This window comes from Myotis daubentonii, chromosome 12 (assembly GCF_963259705.1).
Source record: "Myotis daubentonii chromosome 12, mMyoDau2.1, whole genome shotgun sequence".
Taxonomy (NCBI): Eukaryota; Metazoa; Chordata; class Mammalia; order Chiroptera; family Vespertilionidae; genus Myotis; species Myotis daubentonii.
This window is the reverse complement of record NC_081851.1, coordinates 20,605,279-20,620,532: the sequence shown is the minus strand read 5'-3', so window position 1 is coordinate 20,620,532 and position 15,254 is coordinate 20,605,279. Positions and strand designations below refer to the sequence as shown.

Genomic DNA, 15,254 nt, shown 5'->3' with positions numbered 1-15,254 from the left:
TGGAAAAAAATGATTTAAAATAAGCTTTGGGGCAACAAACAGGGCACTAGGAGATTCGGGTGAAGCAGTGCTCTGTTTGTTCTCACCAGGTGAGTGGAATAAAACATGTGGTGCAAACAAAGCACCCTGTGATTTTTATCCCTACACAGATTCCGATGAAACTTATGAGAGAGAGAGAGAGAAAGCAGAAGTTCTCTAATTTCTTATGGGAGGCTGATTTCTCTCAGGAATTTAAAGTAAGAAGAACTGTTATTCTCTTAAATCTACCAGATTGTGGGTTTTGAATAGTTTCAAACATAGAGAAGATAGTGGGTCCCTGTCAGTGAGATTGGCTCAGGGACAGTTAAGCAGGCAAAGAAGAAACAAACCTACAGACAACTCCCTTCCAGGCACCCATGTGTTCTGGCTGCTGGGAGCTTTGTTGTAATCAACACAGTCCTCTGGCTCAGACCAAGAAAATCCACAAAGAAAAGCTGGAAAGGGAACCTGAGAGAAGGACCTCTAGTCTGCAGTGAGATTCAGGCAAGGCTTCTTAAAGGAAGTGACCTCTGAGCTGAAACCCACAGGGTGAGGGGGGAGATTTAGGACACAGGGACGAGAGCGCTGCAGGCACAGGAACAGCACGTGCAAAGGCCCAGAGGTAAGAGGACAGGGTGCTTGTCCGGGAGCCGTGGTGCAGGCAGAGACACAGGATGGGGCGGGAGGAGATCCGCCGCCCTGTTTAACTCCCAGGGAGCCACCTGACAAGCATGAATTAACTCTGACTTTCTGGAAGATGTCCAGGAGCACATTTCATTCTGTCTTTCAAGGTCACAGCGCATGTCTGAGGCTAGGACTTGGAACCCTTGCCCTCTCGGGCTTCAGGGCCCAGTGACAGACATGCCAGGTCTTCCTGGTGAGACCCACCACGGACTGAAAAGGGCATCACAGGGTCCCCGTGGAAGAGAGATGTGAGTTCCTCCACAGATTCCTCCTTTCTTACCAAAAGGTACCCACCCTGTGAAGGTGGCCCTGACCCCACATTTACTGAGGAGGAGAGACCCCCAGAGAGGCCACAAAGACTGGGGCCCCTAAGCCCACCGAAGCAGGGGCCTTGGCTTCATGCCTCAGAGGAAACACCCTTCCTTCAAACTCTCACCGGAATGATCACGTGTTTTCACTCTGCTGGCTCCAAGCTGGCAGCCAGAGCTCTGTGTCCAACAGCTGCCCAGAGCCACTGGCACTGGCCGCGCCCGCCAAGGTTGGGGGGGGGCGTGGTTTCACTCACCGGACAGCGGGTCTTTGCTAATCACTGAAACATCCGGCAGGCTCATTACGATCCGCTGCTGGAGAACTTCCTACAGAAACAAAGAGGAGAGATACCACTGAGAACAGGAAACGAAAATAAAGAATGACTAACAGAATGACAGCTTATCCAGTCACTGGGTGGGCGCACAGCCACTACACGGTAACTGGGAACATGCTATGTAAGAGGAAGGAATAGTTAGAATATAAATAAATGTGAAAAGTCAGAGCTACCTGGACTTCCAATCCTCGTCATAATCAAATAAACATTATGTCTGCATATGAGCAGAGACCCTGGGAAGAAGAAGATAGGCTACATGCCAGGACAGCAGCATCAGGTGTGAGTGTCTTTTTAATTTTTTAAATACGTTTTTATTGATTTCAGAGGGAGAGGGAGAGGGAGAGGGAGAGGGAGAGGGAGAGGGAGAGGGAGAGGGAGAGGGAGAGGGAGAGGGAGAGGGAGAGGGAGAGGGAGAGGGAGAGGGAGAGGGAGAGGGAGAGGGAGAGAAACATCAGTGATGAGAGAGAACCATTAATAGGCTGATTCCTTCACGTCCCCTACTGGGGAATTGAGTCCTCAACCCGTGCATGTGCCCTGACTGGGAATCCAATCGTGATCTCCAGGTTCATAGGTTGATGCTCAGTCACTGAGCCACACCGGCTGGTTGTGAGAGTCCTGGCCCCAAGCCCAGAGGAGTCCAAGCAGCGAGCCAGGAGGAGGCCGGAGACACTGGCTGAGACACCAGCGCTCAGGTGAGCCTGGCCATGCTGCTTCTCACCCGCTCCTGTCCTCTGTAAAAGGTCAAGGACAAAGTCTCCCCAGGTTTTCAGAGGCAAAACTTGAGCTTCTTGAATAGCTGGTGCTTTTCAGAGGGGCCCCTGGTATTCCTAAGTGCCCTGCCCTGAAGCCTCAGAGAAGGACAGACAGGGTGGCTGAAGTGTTGCCTGGCAAACAAGACCAGGCCTGGGTTCTGTGACTGTGACGTGTCTCACTGAAAAGCCATGGGCAGAGGGATCCCACTCTACATGGGGGTGACCTCTCACCCTCCCTGGTCAGAGTAAGGAATGACTGTCTCGCTTCGTCCAAGCCCTCACAACAAGGTGACGCTGGGTGGTACTTCTTCTGAAAAACTTTCTTAACTGTCACCTCACGACAGTAACCAGTTATGCACATGCTATCATGTCAGCTGGGAGGGAAAAAGGCAGAATATGAAAGGCAGGGAGTGAAACACAAACTACTCATTCAGAAACTGGGGGGAAACACTAACACCGCTCATAGTGACTGTCTTTCAGTGGTGGGATTCTGGGTGGCTCTTATTCTTACTACCTGTATGTCTTCCTAGCTGTTTGTAAGAAGCACATATTACTTATATGGGCAGAACTTAGCTTTATTTTCCAATAAATCAGAAGGAAATACACACCACAACCCTGCCCACACCTGCCCGTGTCAGCCCAGAGGCAAGTGGCCTGCGGCTTTCTCAGCATGAAAAGGACTGAGGCAGGGACGCCCTGCAGCCCTTAGCAAGTGCTGCAGCAAACATTCACTCTCAGGCCGAGGGGCTGAGGCTGCCATGCACACCTGCCCTGCCCTCAAAGAGCTGCCAGTGCAGAAGCCGGGCCAGGAGGCAGGGTCCTTCTTTCTACCTGCCTTTCTCTCTGGGCCCTGAGGGTAGACTGGCTGTCTTTTCCTTCCTGGGACGGTTCCCGTGTTCTGGAGCGCTACCCAGTGCCCAAGAGCAGCAAACTGCCTGCAATTCCACATGGTCAAGCCCCCTTGTCCAGCCCAGACCCGAGTGGCATGCACCCTCCACGGCCACCGAGACGAGAGGACCGCATGCTCATGGCCACACAGCTCGCCCGAGCCTGCCTGCTCTGTGCTGCTCACGGAGAGCCTCAGACACCTCCCCGCCCCTGAAGCCTCCATCGCAGCCCCAGGGAGAGGTGATGCCCTCCCAGCTACACCTGAGGCGGGAGGCCTGCCTGTCCAGAGTCTCACGTTGGCATCTCCCTGGTTTTGATTCATGTGAAACCAGGAAAACAGGCCGTCATCCCAGCAACTGGGGCAAGTGCTGACTGTGACAGACGTGGACAGGATTTACTGCCCCTCAATGCCCTTTCCCCCGTCTCCCGCCCACAACCCTCCAAACTGGAAACTCAGTTGTGCACCGTCACTCCACTCAGGTGTCATTTCCTCCAAGAAGCCGGCCCAACTGCCCCCACGCAGCCTGAGTTAGGAGTCTTGTCTGTTGACCTGTCGGCACCATCCGCCTTCCCTGGCACTTAGCACACAGCATCAAAAGCACCTGCTAACCACGAATGGTGCCTGCAGCCAGGAATCAAGCCCCTCCACACGCAGACCCAAGTTCAATGGCAGCACCACCCCTGCCCCCTGCCTGTGGGCAGCACTAGATGAAACCCACCAGCCTACAGCATGCCCAGCGCTGAGTGTGGCTCCCCTCAGACAAAGAAACAAGGCCACTTCAGCCCCATCATCTGAGCTCTCAAAGGCCCTGCCCAGAGGCTGCTCGGAGTCATGGTGCTCTGTTGCCAACAGGCGATGGAATGAGTACAGCTGCATGCTGGGAACAGGGCTCAGAAGCGGAGTCTGGCCAAGATCTCAGTGAAACCCAGTCATAAATCTGGGACTTGTTGGGCAGTGAGTGTTTCTAAAAAAAAAAAAAAAAATATATATATATATATATATATATATATATATATATATATATATATATATATATTCTCTCTCTCTCTCTCTCTCTCTCTCTCTCTCTCTCTCTCTCTCTCTCTCTCTCTCTCATGGCCCGGTGCATGAAATTGGTGCACATTAAAAGGGGATTAATTAGAGGAAATATTTTAATATTGCTATTTGCCCTTTCTCTATAATAGAAGTGTCAGAGATGAAAGAAAAATAGTAAAATGTATATGAAAATCTTCCTCCTGTCATAGTTGGGGCACACCACGGGACCCAGAGTCAACCCACGTGCACCTCGAAATTGTGTGAGACCCAGACCAGGCCGCCCTCTCCCCCATTGGGCTAGATCCAGACCTGGCTGGAACCCACCTTTGTCAAGCCCCGCTGGGCGGGGTCGTAGCTTCAGGTCTGGCATGGCATGTGGGGAGGGCAGCCTGAGGACCCCTGTCAAGCCGCATGGGGGAGGGTTTTGGGGGATGCAGCCTCAGGTCCCTGCTGATTGCTCATTAAGGCTCATTACAGGAACTTGGCCTCCACTCTGGGTGCAGCCTTCTTGTGTTATAGAACCCTCCCCCATCCCCACCCCCACCCCCCGCCTCCACTGTGGGCACCGCCATCTTTGTGGCAGAGTGAAAGTCAATTTGCATATTCCCTCTTTATTATATAGGATTTATTTCAGAGTGAGAGAGAGACAGAAACATCAAAGATGAGAGAGAATCATTGGTTGGCTGCTTTCTGAAGGCCCCACACTGGAGATGGAGCCTACAACCCAGGTATATTCTCTGACCAGGAATTGAACCATTGACCTCCTGGTTCATAGGTCAATGCTCAACCACTGAGCAACACAGGCCAGGCCAATGAGTGGTTCTTAAACCATGTTCCCTGAGGTCCCAAGAACCCACTAAGATTGTCTAGGGGAAAAGGAAGGGGCTGAGCAGAGGGCATTAGGGTTCCCCAACCCCCAACTCAATCAGAGTCATTGGGCTTCACCTGAAATCTTAAAAAAACTTATAGGGGGGATATTGATGTTCAGAAAAAGTGTGAACATCAGGGCCCAGCAGGGCAGTTTCAGTCCATATGGCATCTGTGCTGGTCATATAAAGATCATAAAGATCAAAGATTTCACCCCACCTTCCCAAGGCTGGGGTGGGGATTTTAACAGCCCTTCACCATCAGGTCCTCCTGCCATGGACTATCTGAGATAGAGACACGGTGAGCATGACAAGTGGACACTCTACACGCTGAACTCCAGTGCTGCCATCTGCACCCGGGGGCTCATCCATGATGATCCTGACCCAACATAACCCTCTGTGGTCCCATATCTCCTTCAACACCTTGAATTACTGCTGTACAAAGACTCGCTGTCCCGTGGACAATAACCAGATCAGCGTGCCTCTCCCAGAGTCCATTCCAGACACTCCCCATGCGCCTGGTGCTTGGGGCCGCAGTGGCGACTCATCTCTGAGGCCCTCACAGCACCAGACCCAATGCCATGCGCACCGGTCAAAGGACATTAGCTGGACAAAGTAAAGCAATCCAACATCTGACCCTTCTCACAACACGGGGGGAAATAAAAGATGGAAGTGATAAACCCCCAAGTGCCAGCGAGCAGCTGCCTCACCGTGAACACCATTTCCTCTGGGCTTCCTGCGGGGAAACCTTTTGAGGTACAACATTGCCAGGAACACAGAAGTCCTGGGGCACAGAGAGCTGCCCTTACCTGGTAGAAGTTCTCAATGTGTCTGACCAAGATGGTCAAGTTCTCAATGCGGAGGTTCACATCGTTGTTCACGTGCTGGTGGAAGCGCTGATTAGGCCTGGGGTCTCTAGGGGAAGAAACACGAGACTGGAAACGGCGTCTCCCAGCATTTGACACACTTCCCTCCCCAGCCTGGGTAGCCCTCACCAAGCCTAGGTCAGTGTGAGGCTGAAACCAGTGTGGCTCAAGTCAAACCCTAATCCTGCCCCTGCCGAGCCGTGGACCTTAGACAAAACACATCCCTCCCAACCCCAGGACAAACCCAACTCAGGCCCTTAGTCAAAGTCATCCCGATCCCACTCCTGGCAGCACCCAGAAACCACCACCAAATGCAGTGCAGACCCAAAAGTTTACACTGTGTGAAAATCAATAATCCACCCCAGAATATATTTAAAGATTAAGAGTGTTAGGAACTGAACACACCAAAATATACGAACCATCAAGAAAGAAAAAGGGAAAACATGGTACATTTTCTAACTTAAATCAATAAAATCATTAATGTTCTACTTCACATGGGTTCCCCTTCTCTGTCACCAGCCTGGGTCTCGGGCTGGTCCTGTGATTTTACATTCTAGGGACACAATTCCACCTGGACAAACCGACACCATCAGTCTGTGGCACTATATGGTGTACAACGCCGCCTAGGAGACATTCTAGCAGTGGAGACAAGCAATTCATGCGGGAACCCCCAAAGCATCATTAACTTTCACTCTCCAGCAAAAGTCAGGTCTGGTCGTGATAAAACTGGAAATCTCAATCAAGCGACATATAACTTCATCCAGCGATATGTTTTCAGGATATTTCTCAAAATTCTCAGGCTCAAAAAGTTTTCCTATCTGAAGAGAACAGATTCAACAGGAGGCCTTAGCTGCCACCTTGCCTTCTTTTTATAACAACCCCCCCCCCAATAGTTACTGTCCCAGGACACAGGGAGGGGTGATAATTCAAATGAGGGCTGTCTTCCTGGGTTCATGAGGGCACTGAGCCTCCTGGGAGCTGGTCTGATGGAAGAGAGGCAGGCCTCTTCCTCTTTCTGCAGTAACCTGCCCCCCTCCATAACGAAGGGGAGATGGGGGAGGCATGGAAATCCATATCAATGCCATTCTGCTCATTTGAAGCCAATAATTAATACAAAATTGACAAATAGGAAAAATATCTACAAATAAACGTGTCAGATGTCACTGGAAGTACAATTTAAAAACCACCACCACCACAAGCTGTTTGAAAGTCAACCAAGACACAAGCAGCTGACTTGGAGAGGAGGACACTGGGGCTGGGGCTGTGGCAGCCCCGACTGCCCGGCTGGGAACCCGAGAAAACAGTCACCCTCAGAATGTCTGCGAATGAGATACAGTGTCTGCAAAGGCCGAATTGAAATCTTTCCCTGGCAAATAGCACAGACCATGATGAAGGCCCGATTAAAAGGAGCACCGACAGGTCATAAACCTCCTAAAGAAAGAATCCCATGCCTTCACCTTTGATTCCCACAGATCCTAAAGATTGTAGAGACTTAAATGTTGATGGGTGAAGTGATGAGAGAAGATGTCTCCCACTCACTGAGGCCAAGTTCACAGCAGGGAACTTGAGCACCAAGATGTAAACAAAGCCCAAGTGAACATGTGAGGGAAGAAAGAGGATGTAGCAGGTGTTACTTGGCCAGTATTTGAACATGCCCATGAAGGAACTGACAGCTATGAACTGACGGGATTAGCCAGAGGTGGGGAACAATTGGCGGAATTAAGTGAGGAATTATGCCAAAGCAATGGGACTACTGGTGGATCTGGCCTCTGGCAGCCTTCCTTGGTGACTTGGGATGAAGATAACCAAGAGGTGTGCAGATGCCACTGAACATGTCATCACCCCCTGGATTGAATGTGTCCCTGCATACATCATTGCAGTGCTGGACACAGAGAGCGAGAAGAGTCCTATAGGTCAAGGAAAACACAGGAGAAGAAAAGAATCTCAAGGAAAAATTTGAGAAAGACTTGGCGCAACAAAGGGCCTCTGGGGAGGGGCGGAGCCTGGCAATCTTCTGTCTGAAGAGAAGGCTGAGGCTCTTCTGATTGACAATCTTTCCTGCCCTGGTTCTTTCAAAGTCTTAACATGGCACCATTTTAGTTAAAGACTAGATTAATTAAATTAACTGCAGCCATGAAGTACATATTTGTTAGCTACACTAGGAGTCCCCACCTTGCATGGCATGTATGCAAACCCCTTTATCCATTGCAGGCAATACTCAGCCAAGGGCTTCATTCAATTGCCCTGGGCCCCCGAAAATAGTCACATGAGGAAACAAGAGGACCGCTTTTCAACTGTCAGGTGACAACAGTTCTTACTGACCCCACACAGTAGGAGAGTCTGGCCAAGCCACCTACACGTTACAGGTTTCCCATGGAGCCATTCATTACTGAGGAAATAAAGGTGAGCGGTTCAGTGGAAATTAATTTAGGAACAAAGGAGGCTTTCAGAATTCAAACCACAAAGGCTCTTTGGTTGCAGAAGTGTGGCTGGCATCACAGAATGATTTACCTGCAGGGTGCAGTTCTCCCTGGATGAGAGCACATCCAATCTAATAAAATACAAAAAGGGTAATTGACCGTACCTTCGCTACACTTCCCATTGGCTAATCAGGATGATATGCAAATTAACTGCCAAGAAAGATGGCGGTTAACTGCCAGCAAAGATGGCAGTTAATTTGCATACATAGGCGCAATTATGGGAGGAGAAAGGGGAAGGATGGAAGAACGGTGATTGGAAACCCAGGCGGCAGGCAAGAGCCAGGGGACAGGGCAAAGGGGGCTCTAGGGGCCACCTTTGCCCTGCTTCCCAGCCCTGGATTGGAGAACCGGGGCCGCCTTTGCCTGCCCCCTAGCCGGTAATCACGATGGAAAGCTGGCCTGCATGCAAGGTAGCACCTCCGGGACCCAGGAGCTGCCTTGCCTGCGGCCCGTGATCCTGATCGTGATCCAAAAGCGGGGCCGCAGGCAAGGCGGCACCCCCGGGACCCAGGAGCCCCACAGCGAGGTCTGCAGGCGCGATCAAGCTATGAGGGGGAGGGTGGAGGGCGGAAGGAGCTACAGGAGCAGCTCTGGCCAGAAACTGAAGACTCTCGCCGGAACGAGGAGCAAAGACTGAAGGCTCCAGCCACAGAGAAGACTGTGTCCAGAGCGAAGATGGAAGGCGGTGGCCAGAGTGAAGGTCTGGTTCCCGGGTGCCAGAGGAAAACTGGTGCCAGCAGCCAGGGGAAGGGAAAGCCTGTTGCACAAATCTTTTCGTGCAACAGGCCTCTAGTTAAGAAATAAGAAACAAGTTCATAAACTGACAAATGTGCTTCTTAACATAGCAGAGCGTAGGGAACACGCAGGGCTTTTTCCTGTTTTGTTGTTGCTGTCGCCTGAGCTTTCATTTTTTTTCTGTAGTGAGTCACACGGGAACTCCCCAGGAGTGCCAGGAACCAAAGGGCCTCAGCACACAGGCACACTCCACGCACCAGGGTGGGGCCGGGGCTCTCACCCCCTGCTTCTCCCACCAGCTCTGAAGAGCAGTACTAACTGAAACTCCACTCCAAAGAGACCTGGCATTTCCTACCTGAGCAATCAGACTAATTACCATGATCATCCATAAGTACTCCCTCCTTTAAGGCTCTCAAGGCAGAGAAAGGTTATTTGGAACCAAATCCAAACAAGCCAACTATTGCTAAGGAAAGTCTATCCCACTTTGCCCAGGATGTGTAACCCCCTCCTCTCCTGCTGCGGGAAAAATAGATCTAATGCTGCTGATTCCAATCTGGGCCAAATCAAAATGGTGTCCACTCTCACAAGTACATGCACACCGGCACAGGCATGCAGGCACACGGGTGTGCACGCACACACATGCATACACACACACACACACCAGTTCTGGGCCTCACTCTAATGACAATGATGATGGACATTTGTTGGGCATTTTCCATATACGTGATCTTTTTAATCCTCCCCAAGTCTATAAAATTCCATCCCTTATTACAGATCAGGAAATGGAGGCGTAGAGAGTTTAAGGAATTTGCCCAAAGTAATAAACCAGTAAGTGGCAAAGGGGGGATTAAAATGTGCCTGCCTGATGCCAGCGTCAAAGCTCTTAGATGACTTTCCCACAAAACAGTGAAAAATGTGTGTAACGTGAATCAGACCCCTTCTTTTCCCTGGGGTATCAGTGGGTACCCGGAGATTCTGCATTTACAGAGGAGCGATTCAGCAAGTTTCCCATGCATCTCCATCCACGCCCCTCAACGCCTCATGTTCATTCAGCGACTCTCCTAGACCAGGGCCTCCCCAGAAAGCTGAGCTCACAGGGCTTTCCTGCTTCCAGGCTCTCATGCCACTGGGAGGCCAGGGCCCAGAGACTGCTGCCCTACCGCAGCCTTCTTCAGTGCCCAGGTGCAGTCACCTGAGCTCCAGCCAGCCACCTGGTGGCTCTGAAGCATTAGGTAACATGCCTCTTATCTGAGCTCCAGCAAGCCAGTGAGCAGATTGCTGCTCTCTTTCCTCAGTCCCATCAACCTGGGGAGAGTTGGTCCAAACAGGTGAACACCACTCAGTCAAAGCTCTCAGCACGGGCTTTGGGAAAGCAGAACAGCCTTCCCTGCTGGGCAGTTACATTTCTCCACTTGGCAGAAGTGAAAACAGGCTTAGCTTCAGTACAGTGTCGGATGTGGGGCTAGGACGTGGGTCCCAGAGTCCAGTTCTGTCCTAGACCTCATGGGAGAGGGCTAAGGCTATGAATTATCATCATCTAGGAAACTAAGAATGTGGGAGGAAGACTGAAGAAACACAAAAACAGTTCTTACGGGGTGCCTCAAATCCTTCCTGGATAAGGAGGGTATACACATAAGTGAGTGACTGACACTAACACCTTTTACGTGGCAGGCGCTGCGCTACATGCTAACACATCATCTCATCTAATCCTCACAACCATCTCTTAAGGGAGGCACTTCACTTCCCATTTCACAGATGAGCAAACTGAGGTGATGAGTGCCCCGCCCAGCGTCAGGCAGCTAGGCTGTGAGATACCTGGACTTCAGGCCCCGCTGGCTCCCTACGTGTGGACACTAGGGCTGGGGTTCTTTTTCTTTTTTAATTGAGGGGATTGTTACATAGAGTGAAGTGCATACATCTTAAGTGACAGCTTGATGAGTTTTTAAAAATGAAACATACTCCAGTCATTATATAGAAAACCCCTCCCCCTCCCAGTTCTCCTGCACCCCTTTCCCAGTCAATCCCCACCACTTCCAAAGGCCACCAATGTCCTCATGTCCACACCTGGAGCAGGTCATGCTCCTCCCCAAGCAGTAAGCTCTGCTGCTGGGGCCGCTCTCGCCTGCACTTCCTCCTTCTGGAACGCCACCCAGAGGGATTCCCCGCTGTCCCTCTTCAGTGCCTGCCCTCACCAGAAAGACCCAGAAGCCCTGCTTAAGGCCTTAAGACCCTCAAATGGGTGGGCTCTCACTTCTGGATGATTCCCTGGGCACATCACTGAGGAGAAAATAACATTTGAAATTGTCAAGGGGAGGGGAAAAGCCCTTCCAACTGAATTTAGCCACAGGCCAAGTGTGAACGAGGGATGAGCTGGCATTTCTCACAGGATCGTCCAACAGGCTTTCTTTCCTCCAGATCCACAAACAAGTGGTGAAAGCTCAGGGATTCCAAAGCCAGGGAAGAAAGAGCCACAGCCCCCGGGCTGTCGTCCTCCCTCTGCCTGTAAGAGCTGAGGGAAGAGGCTGGGGTGCTGCTCATTCTTTAAACAGTCTTGGGCTTGGGTAAGGGCAGGTGGGAGTTTCATCCCCCCTCCCCCACACCAATGGAATCCAGTAATTTTCAGGGTCTAACAGGGGTAGGCAAACTTTTTGACTCGAGGGCCACAATGGGTTCTTAAACTGGACCGGAGGGCCGGAACAAAAGCATGGATGGAGTGTTTGTGTGAACTAATATAAATTCAAAGTAAACATCATTACATAAAAGGGTACGGTCTTTTTTTTTTTTTTTTTTTTTTTTTTTTTAGTTTTATTCATTTCAAACGGGCCGGATCCGGCCTGCCGGCCATAGTTTGCCCACGGCTGGACACCATGGGTGGGGGAGGGGGAAGGGTGGTTGCCAGAACTTGACTCTGCCCGGGACAATGCCAGGAAAACTCATTTCCATCCGCGTTCTCAGAGAAGTACTGCCAAAGCTAACGGATTTGTTGTTTATGATCTAAGCAAACACAGGGTTGGTGGGTTGGTAAGGTTGGTGGGGCTTTTGAAAAAACACAGTAGTACTGAAGTGCCTCTCCCACAGCATGATAGCACATGACTTATTAAAACAGAAGGAGCTATGTGCTTGGGAAATTTCTTAAAACAGATCTTTTGAGGTAAGTCCATTTAAAACACGTAATATGCCAAAGTTAACTCCTCCCACTGCGTGGGCCACAAATGGAGCCGATTCTCATTAGCCAGAGGGTTTACGCTCAAGTCTGACAGCTTAGCTGCAGGTGAGTAGGTGAGCATCAGGGGTTGCTCCAAGGAGAACGTTGGGATGTTCTCTTTTCCTTCAAGTGCCTCAGAACCACACTGACACTAAGTTCCAGCACCTCCCCTGCCGTTTCTGAGTTTGACACACAGTGCAGAGGTAGGAGCCACCACCTCCGTGGGGCAGGCTGGCAGTCAGGCAGGCTCTGCAGAATTCAGCAGCAGGAGGGGATGTGGTCCCGCATGCACGCTAACAAGTGCAACCTCCACCGGACCCTGTGTGAGATGCTAAATGGGTCCCTCAGCATCCTGACCCCTGTGCCTCTCCCAACACAGTGGCTTTCAATCCAGAACGGGAGAAGCCACTTAACCGACGGCACTCCCTGTGGGGCAGCTGAACAGGGAAGATGACGTGGCTCAGAAACACGGCGTCCTAACCAGGAGTGAAACCTCAGTCACGCTCAGTGCTCCCGACCCACCCAACACTTCCTGTAGCCAGACACTGTCCGCTGCAGTTCCATGACCCCCCAAAAGCTTTATTTTTAAAATGTCATCGCTTAAACCACATTAATAGCTGAGTTTGAACCATCTACACCAAGTGCTTGCCAGTCCCTCAGTTCTGAATATCCTTCATCAGACAAACTGCCAACCCAGTGTCCTGCAGTTCATCCCCAACGAATGGCAGCCAAAGGGCCCATATCCTGAGGGACCCCTGGCCCACGAGAAACCCTCCCATAGCAACCGTCCATTTCTACACCCTTAAAGCAAACCTTAAATCAAATGCTTCCATTTCTACACCCTTAAATCAAACCTTAAATCAAATGCTTCCATTTCTACACCCTTAAATCAAACCTTAAATCAAATGCTTCCATTTCTACACCCTTAAATCAAAGTTTTGTCCTTTGCCTGTGAAGACAACTTACATTTCCGACATGACTTGGTGTAACAAAATGCCATCCACCAAGTGCATGTACAGGTGTTCATCGTTGCCGCTGGCGACTGGGCTCAAAGTTTTCACCTGCGAGGAGGGGGGTGCGGACAGAAAGGCAGGAAAGGTCACCCCATGTGCACATTCTGAGGCTCCCGTGGAAACGGCGAGTAGGGCCCTGTGGGCTGCACCCTTGTGGGCTGAAGGGTCACCCAGCGCCCACCCTCACTGCAGTTGGCACCAAGCCCACCTCTCCCTGCCCCAATTGCAGCTATAGATGAGAGACAGCAGGAGGCAAACTCTCTTGCCACTTTTCTCCAGCGTCACAGGACAGGGAGAAATGAAAAATAAAAGGGACTTTTCAACGCATTTTTCACACCTCTGATCTATCGGAGACACTGTGCCCATCCCAGCCGGTACACGTTCCCACTTGGAGACCCCTCCCCCGCAACCCTCACCCGTCACCGCCATCCACCGGCTGGTCTCAGTTCAAACACTACATCAGGGTATTTGGGGGGAGTGAGTGCTTCTCCCGAGTGGTCCAGCCACATGGGCCGGGGTGATGACTCACATCCCATCCGCTCCTGGACCCGCAGCCTAGCGCCCCGGCAGGAGCAGGTGAACTCATCTCAGTCCAGGGCTGGGAGCGCCGCCACGGGGTCCTGCACCTGGTGCATGGGGTCCAGAGTAGGAAACCCCTCAGGCCCCCAGGCCTGGACCCCCGCCCCCAGCTCAGAAACCTGCGAAGACTCCCGAGTCCCGGGACTGCCAGGGCCCAGGCGGGTGGGGTCTGTGGAGACCCCAGGGGGGCGGGAGAGGAGCCAGGGCACCCGCAATGGGACAGGGAGGCAGGTGCACTCACCCCCGCCACCAGCGGGCTCTGCAGAAAGAGCTCCATGAGTTCGCGGACAGTAACGTCCATCCTGAGGCTGTATCCGCCGTCCATCGCTATGCACACAGGCTCTGGGCCCACCGTCTCTGTGCCCACCAGCTCTGCGCCAAGCAGTGTCAACGGCTCCTCACCCCACATTCCAAACGGCTCCTCACCCCACATTCCAAAGGGCTCTTGAGCCTGTATTCCTAACTGCTCTGGGCCCCATATTCCCAAGGGCTCTGGCAGGGAACGCAGCTGGGTCGGGGGCTCTGGCAGCTCCTACCCAATGCTCAGTGCTTCGGAATACACACACATTATGTAATTTAAATTAAAAATCTCTATGAAATTTAAAACCTCTCTGGGCACATAAGATATAAGGAAATATAAAGGTTCTATATCTACATCCTATAGGATTATAAATGGAAATTAACCACTTAAACGTAATTTTGCCAATTTCCATTTTAAAAATTATTTTTTTCCATCAGCCAACTTACAGAAATTTGATCAGTTCCTTTGAGGTAACCATTCATTTTATTTTGTTAATTCTGACCTAGTAGCTCAGCTTTGGAATTCTCCTCTCCATTGGCAGTGAAAGGAGATGCTCCAGTCAGTAGTTCATACAACACCTAAGCTCCACCAGTCAAATATTCTAAAACGATTTGTTAGAATATTAGCTAATATGTAATTTCGAAGAAATAAACATGAACAAAATGAAGCTGTGTATTTGGAAAATATTTCAACACAAAGATTTTGTACATAACTTTCTGTGCAAGGAGCATTATGCTAGCACATGCAAGAAAGACATTTAGAGAACAGATATGCAGGATTCTCAGAACAAAATTTAAACATCTAGGCTGTCAATAAATGAACTAAAAGGGTTTAAATTATTTTCTGAACTAGTAATGGTTTTATTTTGGTAAACTAAAGTTTTTTTAATTTAAAAATAAATATAAAAATTTTAAGTACATGGACTTATGATGGGGGCCGGGTACCAATTAGCATCCTATCTAATAAAAGAGAAAAATGGTAATTGGCGTACGACGATACCCTTTTCATTGGCTAATCAGGGCTATATGCAAATTAACTGTCAGCCAAGATGGCGGTTAACTGCCAACATAGGCGCAATGCTGGGAGGCGAAAGGGGAAGGAGGGAAGAAGCTGCCTGCTGCTGACTGCAATCGGAAACCCAGGCGGCAGCCAAGAGCCAGAGAACCAAGCTGCCTTTGCTCGGAGAAG

General features: G+C 50.6%; 1 protein-coding gene and 1 pseudogene across 1 annotated transcript in view; one reads left to right on the top strand and one right to left on the bottom strand.

Moving 5' to 3' along the window:
- LOC132213862 (protein Daple-like) overlaps positions 1-14,066 on the bottom strand; it is a 64,940-nt gene extending 50,874 nt beyond the window's left edge. The window contains 4 exon segments of the mRNA XM_059660760.1: positions 1,268-1,337; positions 5,697-5,802; positions 13,140-13,234; positions 14,007-14,066. Of these exon segments, the coding sequence (XP_059516743.1) occupies positions 1,268-1,337; positions 5,697-5,802; positions 13,140-13,234; positions 14,007-14,066 (331 nt within the window).
- LOC132213863 (V-type proton ATPase subunit D-like) lies at positions 7,079-9,286 on the top strand (annotated as a pseudogene).
- Positions 14,067-15,254: the final 1,188 nt, after the last annotated feature.